We start from the raw sequence: 23,872 nt of genomic DNA, 5'->3' as shown, positions 1-23,872 counted from the left end.
GCCAAAAGTTACAAATCTTACTCTCTTGTCCAGCTGACCCTTCTTTTGAGCCATTTACCACTGTACCCTACCCCAGTGACTTACCTGCTCTCCCAGTCACACACAGGAGAAAAGAGATCCAGGCTTGGCTGGAGCAGCCAATGCTGTAGCTGCAACAAGGCACAGAATGGCAACAGAGAGATCCATCCTGCATGAACAGGGTCCGTTAGGAGAAAGAGGCAGTGACCCTATTCCACAGGCCTCAAAGCCCATGGTGCCGCAATCCTGGGTCAGGGACCTGTGCTAGAGATGGCTGATCAGATCAGAACAGCATCCTGGAGGCAGCCTATGCTCCTGAGAGCCCAGATACCACAGGACTAAAATAAAGACTCAAGCTAATTTCTCTCCTAAAATTCCCCAATTAGGGGCCCAGCATGGTAGCCAGGTGGCTGGAGTCCTCACCTTGCATGCTCCAAAATCCCATATGGGTGCCAGTTCTAATCCTGACGGCCCTACTTCCCATCCAGCTCCCTGCTTGTGACCTGGGAAAAAGGATCAAAGACAGCCCAAATCCTTGGGACCCTGTACCTGCATGGGAGATCCAGAAGTTCCTGACTCCTGGCTTTGGATCAGCGCAGTTCTGGTGGTTGGGGCTGCTTGGAGAGTGAATCATCGGGTGGAAGATCTTTCTGTCTCTCCTCCTCTATATAATAATCTGACTTTCCAATAAAATTTTTTTAAAAAAATCTTTAAAATTCCCCCAATTAATGAAGGGAGAGGTGGGGGAGGGTGTAGAGAAGGAGGGACCCTTGTGGTGATCATAGGTAAAAAGCAGTACCTTGCCACAGACCCTTCACCTTCTGCTCCAGCCAATGCCCATCATGTGTAATGATGTCCCATCCAAAGGAGGCAAAGAGGCCCCATAGATACACAATGGTCTCTACCACCATATATGCTTTGACTGAAAAATTATTTCTCCTCACTGCTTTCTGGCCTCTCTTCCAGTTTAACTAGCAGCTAGAAAGAAGCCCATTTGAAAGTTCTCAACCAATCACTTGCCATACCAGCATGTTGTCCTTGGCCTGTCCTCACCTCTAGCACCACTGACATATCCAGAGGCAACACAGACACACGTGTCTCCAGCCTGAGGCAGATGAAGCCTGGGAAACCTAGCAAGGAAAGGCCAAGGCTTCACCTTCTGCTTCATCCAGCTTACTCACAAATGGTAAAAGGGTGAGAAAGCTAAAATGAAGACCCTTGGCATTGACACCCTCTCAAAACAGGCACATACCTGTTTCTCCCAGATGCATGCTCTTCAGCTCGCAAAGGGCTGGGATTGAGGCTGTCGGAGGGAAGGCTCCAGTCCCAGGACAAATGTGCACATTTTATAAAGTGCATGGACCTTAGATGGGGCTGTTTTCCAGTTGGCTATAAAAACCAAAATACTATATACCAAGACACCGAGACCATTGTTCTAAAAGCTGGGTTATGGATTTGCTGCAGGAAAAGACGGCAGCAAGGCAAGCAGAATTGGGTCAGAAACAAGTCAGAACATAAGTGCAGACAAAAGATGAGTGGGGGAGGAAAGACGATGATGGTTGCAGCAAACCATGACTTAAAAATCATTTGAGTCTCCTAAAAGAGTTTTTCTCGTTACTTTAAATTCTCTCCTGCAAATTAAGACCCTGCTGAAGATTTTGGATATTGTCACATCCAAACTGGCACCCCACCTATCCCCCCTGTACTTTTTGTGCCCATTCATGTTTTTAATTTGCATTGCAAACTATGAAAAAGGAGAGCTTCTGCAAAAAGCAATTTCCTGGGCCAGCAGCTCCCGGACTAATATTCCCTTTGCAATTACCACGGCTCCTGCATGCACATACTCACCTCCCTCCTCCCTCCACTCTTCCCATCTTTGTCAGCCCCTCAGATAGGCCTGAGCCAACCTTGGCTCACAGAGTACCATAGACCCAGTCACACACTAGTCCCCACAGAAATGGCCTGGTCAGAAAGACAGGCAACCACAAGCTTAGGAAAGAGGCAAGGATCTTGGGAAATTTTTTTAATAGGGTATCCTAAAGGCATAGGGGTTTCCTCTGTATCACACAGCCACATGCTCTTATGCCCAGACAGGAAATAAAACCCCTGCTCCCAAATCTCATACTTGGAACTTCTAAAGAGTCTTCAAGAAACTGTTAGAGACCAGGGATTAGCAGATGTCTAATTCAGACACAAAATTTTTGGCATTAGTCTGAAAAGCCAAATACACTCATTAGCTTGCTGACATACAAACACATCCTTTACCATCCTCAGGCATAGAACACTAGACAGCACAGCACAGTTTGGCATCAACATGGACCCTTATGATTCCCAATATCTTCATAGCCAGTTTCCCAAAATGTCAGTGTCAGCAGATTCTACTGTGGGTAATGTACATGGATGCCTATTCTCCTTTCTTGACAGTTAGAAAAATGGTCCAGCTCTTGGGTCCCAATCTCCTTGTTGCTAAATAGAGCAAATGCAATAATGAAATTCACTGAGACTCGTGAATACAGGAAGCTTGGGCAGCAGGACTCCTATTCTTGAGACTTAAACCCAAGAATGACCGAGTGGAGCTGTGTATGTCTGTCCTGATTTCAAAAGAAGGAAACAAATAGAATGCATCAAGGACTGCCACCTGGAAGTTGCAAGAACTGGGACTCCAGTAGATGGAGAAGTGGATTGAGGGCCCATTTTCAAAAACTTTTGCTTGAAATAAAAAAGAAAGTAAGACTTGACTGTAGACAGCAGTGCTGAAATGTGCCCCAAGTGGCCTGACAGCCAGCTAGCTGCAGGATGGGCTGATCCTTCCCCTTTGTCATGAACCCCCAAATCATACACTTACATTCTGCTTCTGATCAACCACACCTCAATAGTGCCTTCTCCACTCAGAGTAAGTTCCATTGGCTCAAAACTCCACAAGCACAGACCTTCATGAAGACCCCTCTTGTGAGTGATCTCAGTGTTACAGATAATAGGTAGAGAAATCTTAATATGTATGAGTATTATCATGACGAGGCCACTGGAATGGATCAGTGCCACAAGTCAGAGAGCTAAAAACTTCCGCCCCACCATCAGGCTTCTCTTTAGCCTTGACAGATCAAACCCAAAGCCGAAGCAGGCCACAGAGATCAGTTCAGTCTCAGAGCCAAAGGTCTTCACAGTGAGGGACCAAAGCTGCCCTGGCTGGGCCTCTGCCAGCCCGTGTCCCAGATTAATCACCACCAGGCAGGGCCTGGACACCAGCCTGCAACCTGAGCTCCAACAGCACCTGCAGAGGGTTGCCCTGGCACCTCCCTCATTCCCCTTGGGCAAGACCCTGGGGCATGAAGGTGTCCACCTGTTGAGGAGGTTACCTAGAGCAGGAGGGCAAGACATTCAACCATCTTCAACATTGTAGATAAGGCATGAAAGCAGGAAAAATGTAGCGATTAGAGCACTGAAATCAAGACTTAAGAGAGAAAATGCCTAGCCTCTGAACAGAAAAGGTCCCAATGGCCTCTAATCACAACCCATACTCTGGTTTTTCTTCAGATCGTATAAATCTTTCGCCTTTTATTAATTACAACCCAGAAAAAGAATCTAGCCAGATATCAGCAGTGTATAAACTAAGTCCTCAATGCTATGAACTAATGAGATGCTTCACACATTTGCTAACACATTCTTGTCATCTACAAACCCAAAGGAAGTAGGTGGAGAGGAAATGGAGTAGATATGCTTCTTCCAAACATCTGATATTCTGGGGTAAAGGAGTCTTGCAACCAAATCCACTTCTAGAGGGCACGGGAAGCTTCCTCTGAATATGGAGATGTGGGAGAACAGTTTCTTCAAATGAGCTCTTAAGTAAGATTTTCCTAACATGGGTGCACTTCAAGCTAGCAACTACACTTAGTGTACATACACATACTCTGATAGAGGGCACTTTTCACTCAAAGACCAGGTCATACTATAGATGCACTTCATGTACTAATTCTTATTATGTTGTTACTTCTACAAGAGTATAACAGAAGGAACCATTCATGGAGCTAAAATAATAAATTATCATCATCAAAGAGAACCTGGAGATCTGCACCTTAGAACGATCTGTCCCACGGCCTCCCTAACCACTGGGAGAGACTGTACCCTTTCCCATCCACCCTGTGGCATAAGGGAAAGAAGATGAGAGGGGTCAGAGGCAGAGGGAAGAGTGTGCCCCTGGAAGAACAGAGAAAAGCACAGGGCAGATAAGAAGAGAAAGAACTCCCAGGCCACACCTGGGAGTAACACCCACATTTGAGGAGTAACACCCACATCCTGACTGTTACATCTTGTACCTCCAAAGCTCCATCGCCAGGAATTCCCTTTGAACCTCCGGCTGCAACCCAGAGTTAGGATAGAGCAGTGGCTACAATTACACACTTGCTTGGGGGGGCGGGTGCTGCATGTGACAGGCCATGAAAGGTCCCTGCCTATAAAACAGACTGGAAAACAAACCCTTAATTTAAATGTTAATGAAAGTGCTGTGGCGACATCAGAGGCTTCCCGGCTGCTGAGAGAACAGCCACACCAGTCACAGAATTTATGGCTCCTTTACCCTCCCACCTCCCTCTCTGCCTCATCACCCACTGAAGTTTACAGGGTAAAAAAAAAAAAAGAAGAAAAAAAAAAAGAAATTTTAACATTAACTCCTTAGGATGTGATTGCTAAATTATCTGTTGGCAGAACAGTGATCAAAGGCGGAAAAACATAGGCGCATTGCACACATAACCCAGAAAAGTCAGCAGCAGCTAAAGCAGGAAAATCTCTTACCCGCTTTCTGATGAACAAACGTAAAAGAAATAATGCAGGTGGAACCTTGGGCTGGATGGATGCAGCAGCAGTGGGAGCAAGAACACAGCAGATCTTGGGCCACCCTCTTGTACCCAAGTGTTCCCACACTCTCCTCAGCTCCCAGCTGAGAAGTTACCACACCTCTTAATCATTTTACTTGTGTGTCTTTCCATCAGCCCATGGCATCTAGTTCACTATTTCTCCCTAGCAACCAGAACATGCTTAAGCAGTATCTGCAAAGGGAGAAACAGAATGGACTGGAAAGAGGAAGAAACCCAGAATTCAATGCTGAGATGGAGAGGTAGGAACAGAGCCCACGGCAGGGCCAATCTCAGTGCATCACCTCTGAATTCACAGTACCCATCCCTCTGCAGCAGCTATTTGGAACATTTCTATTTGGATTTAGAGGTTTTTTTTTTTTTTTTTATTACAAAGTCAGATATACAGAGAGGAGGAGAGACAGAGGGAAGATCTTCCATCCGATGATTCACTCCCCAAGTGGGCCGCAACAGCCGGTGCTGCGCCAGTCTGAAGCCAGCAGCCAGGAACCTCTTCCGGGTATCCCACACGGGTGCAGGATCCCAAAGCTTTGGGCTGTTCTCGACTGCTTTCCCAGGCCACAAGCAGGGAGCTGGATGGGAAGTGGAGCTGCCGGGATTAGAACCGGCACCCATATGGGATCCCGGTGCGTTCAAGGCTAGGCCACTAGGCCACGCCGCCAGGCCCGTGTTTTATTCTTGAAAGTCATCTCTTGACAAGTGTGCCAATCACACTAACCAGGGAAGGAGACATTTGCACACATAGGTTTTAGGCCAGTGAAAGCTGGGCAGGCACTATCTCAAGCCAGCAGCTCACACATGAGCCTCCCTTTGCCCATGCTCCCTTGGGTCCTGAGAAATCAAAACCCACCTCTGTAGTATTTGGTCCATGTTGCTGATGGACATGACCTCCTGTGAAGCTTCAATTTGCACAGGCAATGAACTCTAGGGTAGAGGGCATGGCAGGGATATTTAACACTACCTAACTGCAATTCAATGGCATCACACACTGATTTTTCTGTTTTAGATTTTTAAACAGGCCAGAGGGCTTATCTAGCACTAAGCAGAAGTTTCATCTTTCCTCAGGTGTCATAATGCCAGCCCTGGTCCCTCCTCTGAGTCTTGGTGGCTATGCCTTTCCTCCAGGTATACCACATGCAAGAAGTTCCCTCTCTTGCTCTGCAAGCCCCTCATTTGTTTCACTCTTCAGCTCTTCCACTGCACTGGTCACAGCAGAGAATTCCCTTCTGGGAAAGGAGAACAAAGAGGTCCCCAAGTCAGCCAGGGTCTATGTTCACCACTGAGGGGACAGACACGAAGTGAAGCTCACACAAGGCCATCCATCCAAGTCTTCATTTGGATCCTTGGGGCTAGGGATTCCCTTCACACCCAGCTTGTCTATTGCTAACCAGAAAAAGAAAACCTCAGAGGTACAATCCTTACTTTTGATTCTTCTTTCTCCAAAAGCAGAGTTAGAAAACCCAGAGCCAAAGGATTGCTGCACCTCTGGGAATCAACTGAAAGTCAGCTACCTCTTTTTCCAGTTCTGCAATCCTGTCAGAGCAAACTCCAGATGCAGTTACCTTTCAATAAAGAAAGATGTACTTCAACTGGCTGGTGAACACATCTCTTCCACACACCACACACAGTAAGCCCTGTGGCCACTGGAACCTATAACAGCTCTTCCCAAAAACCCACTCCCTTACCAAACAGTACACAGTGACTACTTTCCTTCCAAACTTTACTCCCCTCTAGGAGAAATGAAGCAAGCAGGGGCAGCTCCCCATCAGCCTCCTCCCCCCAGAGGCAGCAATCCACTTTATAAATTTGAATTGGGGGGCCCAGCGGGGTGGCCTAGCGGCTAAAGTCCTCGCTTTGAATGCCCAGGATCCCATATGGGCACCAGTTCTAATCCCGGCAGCTCCATTTCCCATCCAGCTCCCTGCCTGTGGCCTGGGAAAGCAGTCGAGGACAGCCCAAAGCTTTGGGACCCTGCACCCATGTGGGAGACCCGGAAGAGGTTCCTGGATCCTGGCTTCGGATCGGCATAGCATTGGCCATTGTGCTCACTTGGGGAGTGAATCATTGGACGGAAGATCTTCCTCTCTATCTCTCCTCTCTGTATATCTGACTTTCCAATAAATAAATAAATCTTTAATAGTTAATAAAAATTTTGAATTGGGACATTTCATGCAGACTTGAACTAATCACTCAAAAAAAAGGCCATCACAGTAAGCAAAATTACACAAAATCATGGCAAAGTCAAGAATCTACACCTATACCACTCATCTATTTCCCTAATGACTGAAGTGAGAGAGAGGGGATTAGGGCTCAAGTGTACTAGGAAACCATCCACACTCACTCACACAACATCAAGTGCTGTCTGCAGATGGGGAGGGGGCTCTGCAGATTCACTTCATCACAGGGTCACTGTGGTTGGCCTGGAAGAGGCCCTGAAACCTGCAGACATGTGCTTGTCCACATGGCCAGATGGTACCCACAGTCACAGCTGCCAGGAGCAAGCCCTGGCCTCACGCACAAGCTCCCTATCCTCCCTGTTTCATCTCAGTCTTTGGAAAAGCAAGATGGTCTCAGGTCCCCTAAAGAGGTTTTCAAGGGCTACAGCAACTGACCAACATATTGATGAGGAAGGCAAGCCAGTGACCCACGGTCCTGCCTCGCAGCCCTCCCAAGGCACATGGAACAGGACATTGAGCCAGAGACTGGGGTTCAAAGTGATATTCCCTCTGGCCCAATCCCTATGGGGGCTTGCACTGAGCTTCCCTGGCTTTCACTTGTCTCCTTTCCCCTGAAGTAGACAGCACAAATCTCAAACCTTGGAATAGTCCAGTTATCATTACAGCAACATAACCAGGTGATCCCCAAAGCTGTGCAAGACTCCTGGCAAAGTTACCACAGAACAAGTGCTGAGGAGACACAGAGGGAGGACAGGTAGAGGGAATGAGGAAGAGCAAGGGGGAAAGAGAGACAAAGACTTTAACTTTTCAGCTGGAAAGACTTTTTAAATGATAATAAAACATTTGACACAATTTTAGCAATCTGTTTTTCTGCAGTAGTCACAGGAAGGTACTCAATCCAGTGTGGCTTTGGGCAGTTATATCACTGAAGCTACCTGGGCTGTACTTGGATACATAATCTTTGACCCCAGGTGCCTCCTCAGCATCTCTTGCCTCGCTGCCTGACCTGCCCTTCTTCAACTCACCCTCCAGCTCCAGGACTCATTTCTTGTACAGGAGAAGGGCTCTTTTTGCAAGTCATGAATCTTAAGATAAAGATTATTGGTGTTGGAGCAAGTCAATGGGAAGGAGGGTTTGCAAGTAAGACAGTTCTTGCCACCTGCCTGTAGACTTCTACTTGAGGTCACTGCTTTCTTTTTGTGTTTTTTTGAGTATCTAAACACTGCTCTAAGCACATAACTGATTTTAACCAAACCCTCCATAACTGCTCATGAATCAATAACTCAGGTCATTGAAGGTAGGAAAGGGGACATTTGGACACAGAACAAATTATCTGTTTCCCCCCAAATCATGAGTGTCTCAGATTAAGTTTAGGAGTTAAGGGCTCATGTTTCATGTAAGTGTCTGAGAAAATACAAAAGAAAGAAGGCAGAAAAGTTCCAGCATTAAAGATAAATAAAATGATTAAGTCTGACAGTCTCCTAAGCAGAAGAGACTAAGAATTATGCTAGGTTTTATAACCGTGTTCCTTCTAACCACACAAGAGAGTGACAAGGAAGTGAACTCTGACAGGTAAACCAGAGGACCTGCCCACATGTGTTCTTTCTGAGAGGTCCAGAGTCACATTACATTGGTGACACTGACAATCACTTTGGCAAGAATGGTGGCAGGGAGGGGAATGGAAGGCACCCCTGGAAGGCAGGAACAGTCCAGGGGGAAAAAAAGTAAGAGATATTTTTATTGTGCCTCTATCTCTAGAAAAATGCAAAGATCATGGTAATTCCCTGGGTTCAGGATAGGCCTGAGGAAGTCCAAAGGATGGACTTGAGAACATAAAGCAAAAGCCCTACCAGTATGAGAGGATTCCGTGGCTGCACACAGCCCCGGCAGCTTTTAGAGTATTCTCATAAATGTTACTTCAGGTCAGTGTCACAATAAGATAGTAAACGTGAATATTATTATTTCTTTCCAGACTTTAACTGATGAGCCAAGGAGAAGAGACTGACTTAGCACAGGCCACCATGTGAGTGGGTAGCAAAGCAAAACCCATTTCCTGGACTGCTCTGAAAACTAGGCCATGAGGCTAGGAGGCAGTGTGTCCAAAGAGAGAGAAAGCTGAATACTGTAAAGATCAACAATAAACAGAAATGGATGTAATGATAAGGTTAAAAAGATCCTATCCCAGATTATTCTTTTGGTAAAAGAAAAGGGAACAGAGATAACAGTAGCAATAGACTCCAGTCATCTAATGTAAAAACAGAATTCCAAATGCAAACTACTGTAAAAGGAGTCCAAGACAGCATCTGTAGAACTGGAACAAAGGCCATCCCAATCAACTGTGAGGCGGCCATACAACTATGATCAAAGAATTCTCCCCGAGGCCAAAGAAACACACCAAAAAACAAGGTGACTCAGCAATAGCAAATGAAGAAAACACAAGACTTCTCCAGAGATGAGACACATCAAGGACTTCCAGAGAGTCTGACACATAGCAAATGACTAGTCAGTGTTAGGGGCTAAAGTAGTTGGTGTCACTCTATGATAGCAGTAAAATCAGAAAGCTAGGTCCTGGGGCTGATATTGTGGCATAGCAAGTAAAGCCACCACCTACAATGCTGGTCCATCTGCTGGGAACTAGCTAAATAAATAATAGTGTACTCACCTACAGAATAATGGGTAATAATTAAATTAAAAAGAGGATATAAAACTGAAATACAGTGGGGCCAGCATTGTGGTGTAGCAAGTAAAGCTGCCACCTGCAATATGTGCACCGGTTCATGTCCTGGCTGCTCCACTTCTAATCTAGGTCCCTGCTTATGATCTGGAAGAAGCAGCACCCTCATGAGGAACTTGAATGAAGTTCCTTACTTTGGCCTGGCTCAGCTCTGGCTGTGTGACCACTTGGGGAACAAACCAGCAGATGGAAGAACTGTCTTTGCCTCTGTCATTCCTTCTCTCTATAACTCTTTAAAAAAAAAAATAAATGGGGCCCGGCGCGGTGGCACAAGTGGTTGAGTCCTCGCCTTGCACGCCCGGGATCCCATGGGGGCGCCGGTTCTAATCCCGGCAGCCCCGCTTCCCTTCCAGCTCCCTGCCTGTGGCCTGGGAAAGCAGTCGAGGACGGCCCAAAGCTTTGGGACCCTGCACCCGCGTGGGAGACCCAGAAGAGGCTCCTGGCTTCGGATCGGCGTAGTATCAGCCCGTTGCGGCTCACTTGGGGAGTGAATCTTCCATCCAATGATTCACTCCCCAAGTGAGCGCAACGGGTCGATACTACGCCGATCCGAAGCCAGGAGCCTCTTCCGGGTCTCCCACGCGGGTGCAGGTTCCCAAAGCTTTGGGCCGTCCTCGACTGCTTTCCCAGGCCACAAGCAGGGAGCTGGAAGGGAAGCGGGGCTGCCGGGATTAGAACCGGCGCCCATATGGGATCCCGGGCGTGCAAGGCGAGGACCTTTAACCACTTGCGCCACCGCGCCGGGCCCTATCTGCCTTTCCAATAAAAAATAATAAAAATAAATCTTTAAAAAATAAATAAATAAATGCTCTTGAAAAAAGAAAGCCAGGTCCTTCTCCAAATCTAGTCTTACCATGGTGACATGGTGGTCACAGTTTACTGTGATCTCAAGTGCTTTCTAATGAGAAGGGCAGACTGTCCTCCACCTCTTCCAGTGACATCATACTCGAGAACTGCTGTGCTGTTGTCTATTAAGAGGTGGCCTAGCACATTCTACAGTTTGCCTTAGTGGAGGAATCTGGGGTTAGGGGTACAGGAGAGATCCTGGCTCTGCTTATTGGCCTCAATCCATGTGCAGGAAACCCTTGGAACAACTTTAGTCTTTAAGAGCTTTTCTCGGTCACCCAGCCTCCTGAAGCCAATGGAAATCCACAAGCAACTGCTAAGACAGTCACCTACACACCTGTCACCTCCATCAGGCTGTCCCAGCTTCCTTGGATCTTAATACATATCTAACCCACAGATCCCCAAGACTGGCTAATTGGCTTTACAAGGTGCAGCATTAGGAAGGAACTGAGGAGGAGACGAAGCTCAACAGCTCCTCTTTCCACCCTTGGCTCCCACGCACTCAGCTTCTTCACTCCCTGCTGGTCTTTCCTTCTCTCTTTCCTAGGATTGCTAGAATGATTTGTTCTGAACAGCGACAGGTTTATAGGTTAGCCGACACCTCTGCTCTGTGGAATTTTAATTAACTTCTCCCATCGTCAATATGCTAAGGAATGGGGTCTCCATTCTCTGGGGTCAGCAATGTGTTTCAGGTCCTGCTATATCAGCCGTCAAATTGAAGAATTAATGACGTGGCTAATCGGCTCTAATTCTTACAAGAAAAAAATTTGAAAAGGAGTTGTGGAAAGGAGCAGGAGGAGGGGTGCAGGCTCCATGGAGGGAGGAAAAAGAGGCTGAGCAGAGCGGGAGGGGTGGGGCGGGGGTCATCTCGCTCATAAAACAAGTGAGTGACTTACTCCAGTGTTGGAGGGTGGCAGCCCTACAGCTTTCCCTTTCCATCTGGGTGAGAAGTAAGAGGTGAAGGAAGTCAGGGGAAGACCCTGGATGAGTACTGTGAAAAAACAGGTATGGGAGAGAGTCCATGGATCCCGCTGGGGAGGAGAGGCTCTGCCTTGGTTCCAGAGAGGCTAAAAGCAGAAGTTAGGACACAGAGCTTTCTTGCTCAGAGGTAAAGTCAGAGAATTACCAGTTGGGCAAAAGTGTAGGATACACACATTATCAAAAATTCCACGTTTCTAGAGTGGCATTGAACCCAGCAGTTGAGATTCCCACCTCCCATAGTGGAATGCACAAGTACAGTTTCTGGATCCAGCTCCTGACCCCAGCTTCCCGCTAATGCATACCCTGTGAGGCAGGCAATAGTAAGAGCTGGAGTAGCTGGCTTCCTGCCATCCGTGTGGGAGACCTGGATGGAGTTTCTGGCTCCTGCATTTGACCCTGACCCAGTCCAATCAATCTGGGCATTTGGGAAGTGAACCAGAGGATGGAAGATTTTCTCTTTCTTACACTATATTTTCCCTTCTCCCACCCTCCCTCTCCTTCCCCCTGCCCAAATCCTCCAGTCTCTCAAACAAACTTCACTCCTCTGCTACAATTGTCCATGTCTCTGCTCCTGTTCACACATCTTCGCATGAGGGTCCAACTGGACATAGGCTCCAAGCCTCTCCTGATGGTTCAGGCTGGTAAAGGTCACTCCAGGGATACAGAGTAGAGATGAAAGTTCGGCTGGTACCATTATGTCTGCTTGGGGAGCAAGTCTAAAGAGTATCTGCTCCAGAAGGAACACCTTTGCTTAACAGTAGGATTCTTACAGTTCCAAAACAGAATATTTTTCTGAACATTTTTGGGTTGGATGTTGAGGAAATCAGTCCCTAGGCAGCTATCTCAACCACATGTGTATGTGTGTGTATATATATATATATGACTTGAGAAATCTAAATTCTCCAAGAGTATTTCAAAGCAATATAAAATACACTAGTGGCAGATTTTCCAGCTCATCTGATCTAGCAAACAAGCAGCATTATGACATAGGACAAAATGATATTTAAAAGACTCTCCCTTACCTGAGTAACGGGCTGATAGCAATGGACCAGACTCGGTCTTCAGTCTGGATGGTGTGTAAGCACTGTCCCAGCCGGCCCGAGGCCAGAGGCCATACCTGGAAATGGGGAATGGAGATGTTCTGGCTGGCAATGCCTGAGGTTAGGAGGGAGGAAAGGTATATCAGGTGAGGTGACTAAGCCTAGGGAGATAGACAAATGGAGAGACCCCTTTGGTCCTGCACGCACAGAGCTCAGCAGAGAGGCTACTACAGCTTTGCTGTCCTGCCACTCAGACAGATCCCAGCTCCCAGGGAAAGCCCTTACTTACTAGCCCATTCTATATACCAGGGTATCAGAAGCTGCTGGGCTGAAATTTGAGTGAATAGAAATGGAGAGACAGGGTTTGCTTCTCTCAGCAACTTCCCCATGTTTGTGGATTATCCATTCTCTGGTCACTCCTAAGATTTGACTTTGGTGACAGAAAGGAAGGAAGATCAAGGTGCAGAAAAGGGCACTGCACACCACCAGAATTAGAGAAAATAAAAAGAAAGGGGCAAGGGAAGGAAAGACTGGAAGAAGAGACTTCAAAGAAAGAAGGTGGTGTGTTGTTTGTTTGTTTGTTGATAACATGCAGTATCCAATGCTATTCATGTCAGCAGGGAATTTAGCACCTAGTGTCACCAAAAGTAGCAGAAAAGCTTAACTCTTTTAAGCTTCCATATCTCCTACAGGTTAAAAATATTGCTTGGAACACATTATCTGGTTCCTATCAGTCAGGAATGTACATTAGCAGGCACTCTGGGCTTAACTCTAATCAACACTCCCAAACCCTCTCAGCAGTCAGTGCATTTAGAACTCTCCCATTAAGCATAGGGCTCCCCCTTTACCTCACCCTATCCCAGATGACACACACAGGGACATAAGCCTGTAACCAAACAGAAAGAAACCTCAAATCTACAAGGCTGTCCCCAGGCAACAGACACTGAGAGGATCCCGAGGCTGCCAGATGGATCAGTGACCTCTCAAGGTCCCAGAGTGCTATAAGGGGAACACAAGAAATGCCAGCCGAACCTTAGAAGGAAGAACTTTAAGAAAACATTCCTTGAGTTTAAGGGGTAGGTGATGGAGTTGGGGGAGGCCCTCCCTGCTTAGGGTCACATGGTATCTCTTCCCTATAAAAAGAGAAAGTGCTTCTTAGAGTTTGTGTGTGTGTGAGGGGGGATGGGTAATTGTGAAGCTAATTCTTCCCAACACAGGGAAAAGAAATTAACAAGAATATCCTGAACAAGGAGAGCAGAAAACACAACAGGTAAATATCACAACTTAGAGGACCCTGATTCTGGTTTACTTTTTGGGCTTTAAATCCTGTCCCCTTTAACAGTAATGAGATAATATTTCCAATTTCCTCTGTTACACAGCCCCAGCTTGGAACCCCTACCTTGTGCCTGACAAACTCTGGGAGGCACGTTCTTGCTTTTAGTGTGGGGAGACACTAGAACTCTATAATAGAGTTCAAAATCTAGGAGCAATCCAGAATACCCCCAAATCCACTAAGCTTGGATGCCTATAAACCATAAAACAAGGGTCCTGGTGTGGAATACTGCAGGAGTGGCACAGGAAGCATGCTGCCCATGTGGAGTTCTATTCTGGGCAAGTGGCCCCAGGCCGCCCCAGGAGTGCATCATTCTCCAGGAACTGAGTATCATGGCCCAGGAGGGGCAGCAGTTGACAACAATATGCTGATTGCACCTCTCCCTTGATGGTCAAATTCAAAACATACCCAACCCAGAAGACTCCAGAGGAGCACACATTTCTATAGCCCTTTGAAAAGCTGACTTAGTGATATGTGCCAAGACCCTTAAGATGACCAAAGCCTGGCTCAGTAATTTTGATGCTGAGAATCTATCCTGGGAAAATAACACCAAGACAAAGAAAAATCTAAATGGTAAATATTTCCTGTAGCCTGGAGTTGCAGAAAAACCACACAAAGACTTTGGAATCTGACCAATCTGACATTGAATCCTACCTGTTAACCTTTTATGTTTGATCTCAGGGATGTTTTATAACTTCTTAGTCTCAGTTCCTCATGTGCTAAATGAGAAAGGTGACTATCTCTGGGTGCTAGTGTGGAAAAGTCAAATATAAAGAACAAAGCACAGGAACACAGTATTTCACAAGGACTGGGCATGGGCATTCTATGATAGTGGTCCTCATGACTAAAGGCAGAAACAGAATACAAACACTCACCTATCAGAAAAAAATTAACTTATGGTTAATCCATTAGGAAGCCATTAAAAGATGACATGAACAATGGGAAACCTTATAAAATAAGTACAGCACAGCATTCTGGGTATCCAAAGTATATTATAAGCACAATTGTGTGTGTGTGTGTGTTTGTGGAATGTACCCCAAAGGATAAAATAAAAAAATGATTACATTTACAAAGTGCTTATGACAATGCCTAGTTACAACCTATGATGTTACAATATAGGTAAACAAATTATTGCTCTGAGAAACGACTGAAGGAGAGTCTAAAGACATGACCAGAAACTGTTAGAAGGAGATAGAAACATCCTTGCCACAAAAGGATTCTAGCAAAGGCCAGAATTTTCTCCACTTCCTGTGCTATATGCACTATCTCTGACAGAATACAAAGATTAACATAGAAAACAATCAAGGGAGGAAAAATGTGCATAGATAGAAGGGATTTTGTTTAGTTCCCCATCACACACATTAGCAATATTTCCACAAGGAGTAAGAACCAGAGGGGTATGTGGAGTCAGAGAAGTTAGCTTATAAAGACCAAAACGTCTTTTTCCCTGCCTTCTCTCTACATTTCTTAGAGACCATTTGCTGACACCAATGAGCATTTTGCTCCTGTTAGCATTATCGAGCCTCCAGATGCCAAGAAACAGCTAAGACACACCTGCACCTCCTGTGCCACTAAGGGCCAGGTCTCTGTAGACTCTGGCTAGGGCTGTTGGACACAGGAATGAAGAAATAATTACTTCTTTTATGGATCGGAAACTATTTGACCCAGACATGGATGAATCGGCTCCATAAAGCTGGGCCCACACTATCAGCTTTCTCTGATGCCCTGGCCGATATTTGTAGACCGGGCAATTTAGCAAGACACAGCAACCACCACCCTTTTCTCAACATCTCTGCTGCTTACTGACCATACCACTCTCCAGAAATACAGCAAAAACATATTTTAATAATCAGCCTGATTACTTATAAACAAGGTGGTGAAAAACTAATCTCCCTACACCGGGAGTAAAAAAAATAATAATAATAAAAAAAAAAGAAGGAAGATTTTAAAATAAAACATTGGAGTCAGAACTCAACCCACAAACTTGAGGAAATTCAGTTCAGGGAGGAAAAGCTGGCCAAGTCTTCTGTTTTTGAGTTCACGCCACATTTCATGTGAATGGCAAACTTCCCAGCCACTGTCCACTCCTTTCCCAGCGCAGCTGGCAGGAATGCCACCTGGCATGGCAAACCCACATGCCAGAGGCACATAAGTGAGTCCTTTATTGTATCTTTTTTCTCCCTACCCCCACAGCACTCTCAGCCAATCCTGGGACTTAAAGCCACATCCACCCTCTCTTGCACCCATCTCCCTACAGACGTAAAGGGGACACCACCTCACCTTGGCCGTTCTGTCCCTGGAGCCACTCACAATGATGCCCCCTTTGCAATCCACACAATTCACCTCCTGTTCATGAGCCGTGTACTTGACAGTGAAGGTGCTGTGAGTCTTATGAATGCCAATCTTTCCATCTCTAGGAGAGAAATGAACCCACCCCAAGCAAGAGCCAATTATTTTCTCTGTAGGGAGAGGCAAACCTATAGAAGCAACCCAAGTCTGCAATGATATCCAAATTTGCCAAGTTTTAGGTAATTTAGCCCAATAAAGTGCTGCAGTTTTAGATAACTTTTCTTCTTCAACTCACTTGGTGCTGAAAAGAGCTGAGAAACAAAAAATTTCCCGTGCAGAGTATCAAAACCAACTTCACTTTTCATTAAAAGTTCTATTTCCTTCTCCAGTTGGCCCTATAAACTGCTTCTGGTAAGTCTCTCCACATCTCTGCTTTAAACAGCAGGGGAAGGGAACAGAGAGCCACTACCTCTTCTAGGTTTCCTCTTCATTACTTTGGAGTTGCCAGAAAAGTCAGAACCTGCAGCAGGTCCCCGAAGAGAAGGAAGGAAGATAGCAGCAGAAGAAACATGCAGCACTTACCCTCCTGCACTGATAATATGTGAGTTGGCTAGCACGAAGTGGCAAACGTCCTCATCATGACCAGCGAAGACTCCCAGTGGCCGACGGTTCAAGCTGGCACCATCTGGGCGGAACTGGTAGGCCAGGATGAAATTAGCCTGGGATACATACAGAGAATCATCCTCTAGTTGCATCCAGGGCATCTGACTACAGAAAAATAAGAGAATTCAAGAATCATCAGGTTCCAGCAAGAAAACCTGAATCAAATCATTAAAAAGCTGACAAACCCCCATTGCATCAAAGTTAACACCCTACACCTTAAGCCAATCCTGTTTTGAAACAACCTACCCCTGGGCTATCCTGCGAAAACTAGAGTGATTAAGCTTTGTGATGAGTCTGGATTTTCTAAAAAAGTCAAAATTAAAAGACCAGGGAGAATCAAGATGGCAGAATAGGGTTAAAGACACGTTTAAACGGACGGAAAAACATTTAATCAGGATGAAGCAGAGAGGACATATTTCAGGAAATAGGAAAGGACAGAACAACAGCAGAAGGGTACCTGGAGACTGACAGACACAGGAAAGCAGCGGACACAATGGTGTGGTGTGGTATTGCAGTGACTGATAACTCCAGCAGCATTCAGCTAACTGCGATCTGACCTTCACTGGCAGCCGGAACTCTACCAGCAACCAGGTGGGAAGGGTCTTTCACTGGGAGCTTGGGAAGTGAACCCAGACAAAGAACTGTCTGTCCTGCTACTCCGTTTGATTTGATCAGAAGCAGAGACAGAGCAGCAGATCTCAGACGGGCAGTGTGAGAACAGGGTGTATTTCATAGCCCAGTCAGCCCCCTAGAGCTGAATTGGGCGCCATTTTGCGTAAGGAGGAAAGGGCAAGGGAAAGGACTGAGCATGCGCTGAGCTGGGAGTGAACTCATTTCTGACTCAGTGAACTGCATCGATGTGGCATTCTATGGGTTCCACCCAGGACAGGTCTGGGTAGCCCTCAGATCTGACAGCCAGCAGATCAAGAACTGTAGTGGTAGTATATCAGGCGCCATTTTGCACACTGTGGCAAAAGCTATGGGACTGCAGCAGACAAGTGAACTGCACATGTGCTGAGCCCGGGAGAACTCCTGACTTCACTGGATTGCACTGGTCCTGCAGGAAAATATTACCGACTGTGGCATCGTACCAGTCAAAATATGTCCGTGTGGCACCCAGACCTAACGTCCCACAGGTTCTGACAAGATCAGCGCCACCAACAACCTAATTATATAGGGCACCTGGTGTCTCTCTAATCCTGGGACCTGTTCCAACCGGAAGTGGGAGAAAGGTTGCAGAGACAACAGTGCAACCTCAGCACGGTATCACAGGAGGAGAGTGGTGAGCCAAGAACTGGGGCTGCAGAGACCACAGTGCAAATCTGACATAAGAACCCAGAGCTGGAACTTGCTGGAGATTGTGGCACAAGTGACTGCAAGCAAAAAGTTGTGTACCAACTGCAATAAGTAAAATCGCATTGTAGACCTGTGGGTGACACAGCTTAGAAACCTGCCCCAAGAAGACGACTCTGCTAACCAGAAGTACAATGATCAAGAGTAAAAGAAGAGACAAAAACACAATGAATATTGCCAAAAACTCCCCTGCAAAGGAGCAAAACTTTATGCCAACCTCAGAGTTAACTGAGGAAGACATCGAGAAAATGGGGGACACAGAATCCATAAGACTCATTTTAAAGATTCTCATCAAAAATGAGAAATACATGCAAGAGTTCAAAGAACTTAAGAAAGCAATAAAGCAAATCAAGGCTGATATATCAGAAATTAAGAACACAGTAGAGCAAATTACAAGTGCAGTGGAGAGTCTCCAAAATAGAATGAAGCAAGCAGAAGAAAGAATCAGAATTGGAAGATATTTCCTGTCACCAGGGGGAAACAAACAAAAAGCTGGAAGCAGAGCTGGATCAAGCCAAAAAAAGCATTCAAGAATTGAAAGACACTATTAAGAGGCCAAATATAAGAGTTACGGGAGTCCCAGAAGGTGCAGAAAGAGAAGCTGAGTTTGCAAATGTATTTAATTAAATAATCAAGGAAAATTTCCCTCATCTGGAGAAAGAATTGGGAAACAAGATCCAGGAGGGGCACAGAACTCCCTACAGGCTTGATCAAAAGCGATCTTCACCAAGACACATGATTATCAAGCTCTCTTCCATTGAATGTAAGTAAAAGATTCTTAAATGTGCACATGAAAAAAAATCAATTGACATATAAAGGAATGCCAATTAAATTCACAGGAGATCTCTCACAGGAAACTCTACAGGCAAGAAGAGAATGGAGTGACATATTCTAGATTGTAAAGGCAAAAAATTGTTGGCCTAGGATAACATATCCAGCAAAGTTTTCTTTCGTCTTTGAAAATGAAATAAAATTCTTCCACAATCAAGAAAAGTTAAAAGAATTTGCCTCTTCCAATCCTGCCCTACAAAGGATACTTCAAGATGTTCTCTTCACAGAGAAGAGGAATAGCACCTACCAAAACCAAAGGCAAATGGGAAGAACATCCCAGGAAATAAAAACAGAAGAGTAAATCAATGAACAACCCATTGCTAAAGTTACAGGACCAAAGCACCACCCATGTATATTTAACTCTGAATGTAAATGGCTTAAGCTCAATCAAATATAGATTAGTAGACTGGATTAAAAAACAAAACAAAACCCATCTGTTTATTGTCTGGAGGAGACACACTTCAACAAAGACCGGCAGAAACTATATCACATGGGTTTTGTTGTTTTCTGTTGGTTTCATCTCTTCAAAACACTTTCTTCTGATTAAATCATTCAATGACTCGTAGATCATGCAGTGGCATGATTTTCTTCAAGAAGGTTCTTGATTTTCATTTCTTCAGCTACACGTTAGTCATTTGATAGCATGTTATTTAACTTCTTGGTGGTGTTAATTTCTTTTTTCTCCCTGATGTTGATTTTGTTTTGTGGCTCTTCATTTAATGGGATGTGTAGTAGTTGTGTAATGGAGATTGTCATATCTAGTAACATGCTATTTAACTTCTTAGCATTATAAATTTCAATTTTTCTTCCTATTGTTGCTCTTGTATCATGACTTTTCATTTAAGGGGATGTGCAGTAGCTGTGAAATGGAGACTAACATCCAGATGTGAGGATGCAGTGTAGTATATATTTCTGCTTCCAAAGATGGACTTACTATCTGCCATTGTCCATGCCCGCAATGATGGACATATGACTGAGTATGAAGAACTATATATTAGTAATGATACAGAGGAACTAGGTGGGGGGGAAGGGAATTGGGGAGGGGATAAGAGAATACTGAACTGTATCCATAAAATGATAATAATAATCAGAAAATGTAAAAAAAAAAAAAAAAACTAAAAGACCAAATAAAGACCCAGCAAGGTAGCCTACCAGTCCTACCAGACCTTGCCTTGAATGTGCCGGGATCCCATATGGGCACCGGTTGTATTTCAGCAGCCCCATTTCCCTTCCAGCTCCCTGTTTGCGGCCTGGGAAAGCAGTTGAGGACGGCCCAATGCCTTGGGTCCCTGCACCTGTGTGAGAGACTCAGAAGAGGCTCCTGCCTCCTGGCTTTGGATCAGCTCAGCTTCCGCTATTGTTGCCACTTGGGGAGTGAATCATCGAATGGAAAATCTTCCTCTCTCTCTGTCCTCCTCTCTGTATGTCTGACTTTGTAATAAAAATAAATAAATCCTTTTTTTAAAGATTTATTTATTTTTACTGGAAAGGCAGACATACAGAGGGGAGGAGGGAGCCACTACCTCTTCACTCCCCAAGTGACCACAACGGCTATAGCTGCGCCGATCTGAAGCCAGGAGTCAGGAGCTCTTCCAGGTCTCCTACATGGGTGCAGGGTCCCAAGGCTTTGGGCCGTCCTCAACTGCTTTCCCAGGCCACAAGCAGAGAGCTGGATGGGAAGTGGAGCTGCCGGGATTAGAACCGGTGCCTATATGGAATCCCAGTGCATTCAGGACGAGGACCTTAGCTGCTAGGCCACGCCGCTGGGCCCAAAAATAAATAAATCTTAAAAAAAAAAAAAGGTATCATTTTTAATAGGAGAAAGCTTAATATCTGAATAACTAGACACCTGGACTCTTCATAGGTAGGTGAGGCTTACAAATTTTAATGACTAAGAGAAAAATTCCAGCTAGGTGAAATAACACTTTCCTTTGGCATCTTCACTGATTAGAAGTTTAGTGGTTAAGTTTCAAAGACCTAAGACACTCTTTCCCAAAAGCTCAATTAGCAACGTGGTGGAGGAAAAAGAAGTCTGTGTCCCCTTATGAAGACCCATTCCCTGTCCAACTAGAGCAAAGGGGCCATTTGTAAGTGAAAGGAGAAAGGCTATAGAAAGGTTGCTAATGAGCTGATTAGATACCTAGATCCTCTCAGAGATACCTGTGTAAGAGGGTACCAGTGGCAACAGAAAGCCAACTGTAGTTCAGGGGCTAAGAACTAATTCAGCTCTCACAGGAAACTAATAAGAGAAATCCACAAGTAAATAGCGATTCCCTTTACATTCTGAAGGAGAAAGACAAGTTAAAATTACTGCAGTAAGGGTTGGTGCAGAGGCTCAACTAGCTAATGCTCTGCCTTGCAGCACCAGTAGCCTATATGGATGCCAGTTCTAATCCAGGCTGCTCCACATTCAATCCAACTTCCTGTTTATGGCTTGGGAAAGCAGCAAAGGATGGATCAAATCTTGGGACCCTGCACCCGTGTGGAAGCTCCTGTCCCTTTGCCTTCAGATCAGCTCAGTTCTGACCATTGAGGTCATCTGGGGAGTGAACCAGTAGATGGAAGATCCTTTCTCCTCTATGTGAATCTGCCTTTGAAAAAAAAATACAAAAATTATTTACAGCACTGAGGGCCAGCACAACAGTGGCAGCTGTGGCATGGAGAGTTAAGCTGCTCCACTTCTGACCCAGGTCCCCACTAACACGGCCAAGAAGATTGCAGCTAATGACGCAAGTGCTTGGGTCCTTGACACCACATGGGAGACCCATCTGAAGTTCCATGTTCTGGCCTCAGCTGTGTCAGCTATTTGGGAAGTAAACCAGCAGATGGGATATTTGTGTGTGTATGTAACTCTGCTTGTCAAATAAATAAATCTTTAAATTAGTTTTTTCTTTTTTTTTTAATCACAGGCCTGTATCATGGTACAAAGTTTTTCTTAAGAAGAAGGGAGGCTGCCAGATACTAGGTTCTGGGCTGAGGACTAAGTTCCTATTCCAGGTAAAAACAGCAGCTCCCGCCCCCCATGCTGCTCTACAATTGTGCCCAAGAAAAGCACTGGGATGGATGACTCATCCTCACAGACAGAGACATATTCTCCCATGGCCATGCCTGTCTGAACAGACTGGGCAGACTGCACTGTGTTTCTTCCCTAGACTCCTTAGTAGGAGTGTCATGGGAATGTGGAAAAGTCCCACAAATGGACTTGACGGCCCATTAAATGCAGCTTGGACTTTGTAGTAAATGAATTTCTCTCATGAGGCTTTCACAAGTGTATGCATATATTATATCGAACATGTGTAGAGTGCATACAGATGTCTGAATTTCCCATTCATTATGCACATTCCTCTGCAACAGCCCCTACATGAGTGTGTGGCACACGTAAGCAGGCAATAAGCAACAGAGAAGGGAATGCATGTGTTGAGAGCCATCTGGTAAACAGCCATTTGCCTAGGACAAGAAACCAGGTTCACGCCAGGTGAACAGTGGAGAATCCCAGGGCAGCCTGGTAAGTGTTCTGTTTCTATTTGCCAGACTGGATGAAACCAGCCCAAAATGACAACGTCAGGGACAAAACATTGGTAGAGGAATAAAGCCTTCACTATAAAAATACACCTTTCTCTCCTGAAGTTTCTCGGCTATCACCACAAGCATCCCTACACAATTCAGGGCAAATGGTGTCAGTGAAGCCAGTGGAAGGTGGACACAGTGAGAGGGAAAGGCACAGAGGAAGAAAGTCTGCCTCTTCCTAGCAGCACAGGTCCAAGTCAACCTGAGAGGAGAAGTTGGGAGGTTCCCTATCACTGCAACCCATCAACAAAACACCCTCAAACAGCACCCATGAACCCTTTAGCATCCATGAAGCTTGAAACCTGTGGCACTAGAAGAGACAACATTATCCACACTTCTTGGCACTTCTCCTAAGCTCTATTTCCTATATCTTCCCATACATATCCAAACCTTTAGATCCTATTTTTTTAAATAAAGAAGTGAGCCAAAAGAGGAGTAACTCCCTAAAGGGTCTATAGCAAACTAATGGTAAAACAAGATGGATGGAAATATTTGGTTTTACTTATTTCCTTTCATGAGGTAAGTTAACAGATTACCTCTGAGTTTTGGGATTACAGATAAATTTTTTTTGTTGTTCTTTAGTATCTATTTTAAGACATTTCCACAATAAACTTTTTAATGATCATAAGAAATGAAATTTGCTAAAATAGCGCACCTTTCTGATAACTGTTTTTCAATGCGAAAAACAGTTGTCCTTCTTTTTGGTATCTGAGGTTCTCCAATGCCAGCCCACCTGATATAGCCCAGTCCCTCCCCAGCTAGGACCAGCTTTTTCACGGACCACTATGCTTTCCTGTCCCAGGCAGCTTTGTTACAATCCAGGGGTTACTTGCCTGCATTTCCACTTCAGCAGTATCCCTTCTCGGCAGCGCCCCAACTTCCAGTTCTGAGACACCTTCACCCGCTCCTTCACAGGGACACTGGCCATCCTAAGTCCAGACAGAACAGAAAATACAGTTACTACCACTCCTTGGCAGCCACAGACGATTCCCTGATTTTACTGAGTCAGGATTCAGCATATTCAGAATATATCCAAAACTGAACACTCTGTTCCCACCCTGTTACCCACAGCTGCATTTGAAATTTCTACCTACAATAAACCATTATCCAAAAATATTAAATGAATAATTTCATATTTAAAACATCTGTAATTTTTTAAATAATTTTTAAAT

At 45.2% G+C, this 23,872-nt stretch overlaps 1 protein-coding gene across 2 annotated transcripts in view; it reads right to left on the bottom strand.

Annotated features, from left to right (window-relative positions):
• The window catches only part of FBXW4 (F-box and WD repeat domain containing 4), a 90,377-nt gene that overhangs the window by 46,092 nt on the left and 20,413 nt on the right, over positions 1-23,872 (bottom strand). For both annotated transcript variants that reach the window (XM_040992271.1, XM_040992270.1), the window contains exons 2-5: positions 23,534-23,629; positions 16,869-17,054; positions 16,278-16,410; positions 12,647-12,741 (exon numbers count right to left, since the gene is read on the bottom strand). In XM_040992271.1, coding sequence (XP_040848205.1) covers positions 12,647-12,741; positions 16,278-16,410; positions 16,869-17,054; positions 23,534-23,628 — 509 coding nt within the window. In that variant the 5' untranslated portion in view covers position 23,629. The remainder of the gene's footprint in view (positions 1-12,646; positions 12,742-16,277; positions 16,411-16,868; positions 17,055-23,533; positions 23,630-23,872) is intronic.

The sequence above is a fragment of the Ochotona curzoniae genome, unplaced genomic scaffold, assembly GCF_017591425.1.
Source record: "Ochotona curzoniae isolate NIBS_2020 unplaced genomic scaffold, NIBS_Ocur_1.0 contig_66, whole genome shotgun sequence".
In the NCBI taxonomy this organism is placed as follows: domain Eukaryota; kingdom Metazoa; phylum Chordata; class Mammalia; order Lagomorpha; family Ochotonidae; genus Ochotona; species Ochotona curzoniae.
The sequence above is the reverse complement of the archived record's forward strand: the minus strand, read 5'-3'. Positions and strand labels throughout refer to the sequence as shown.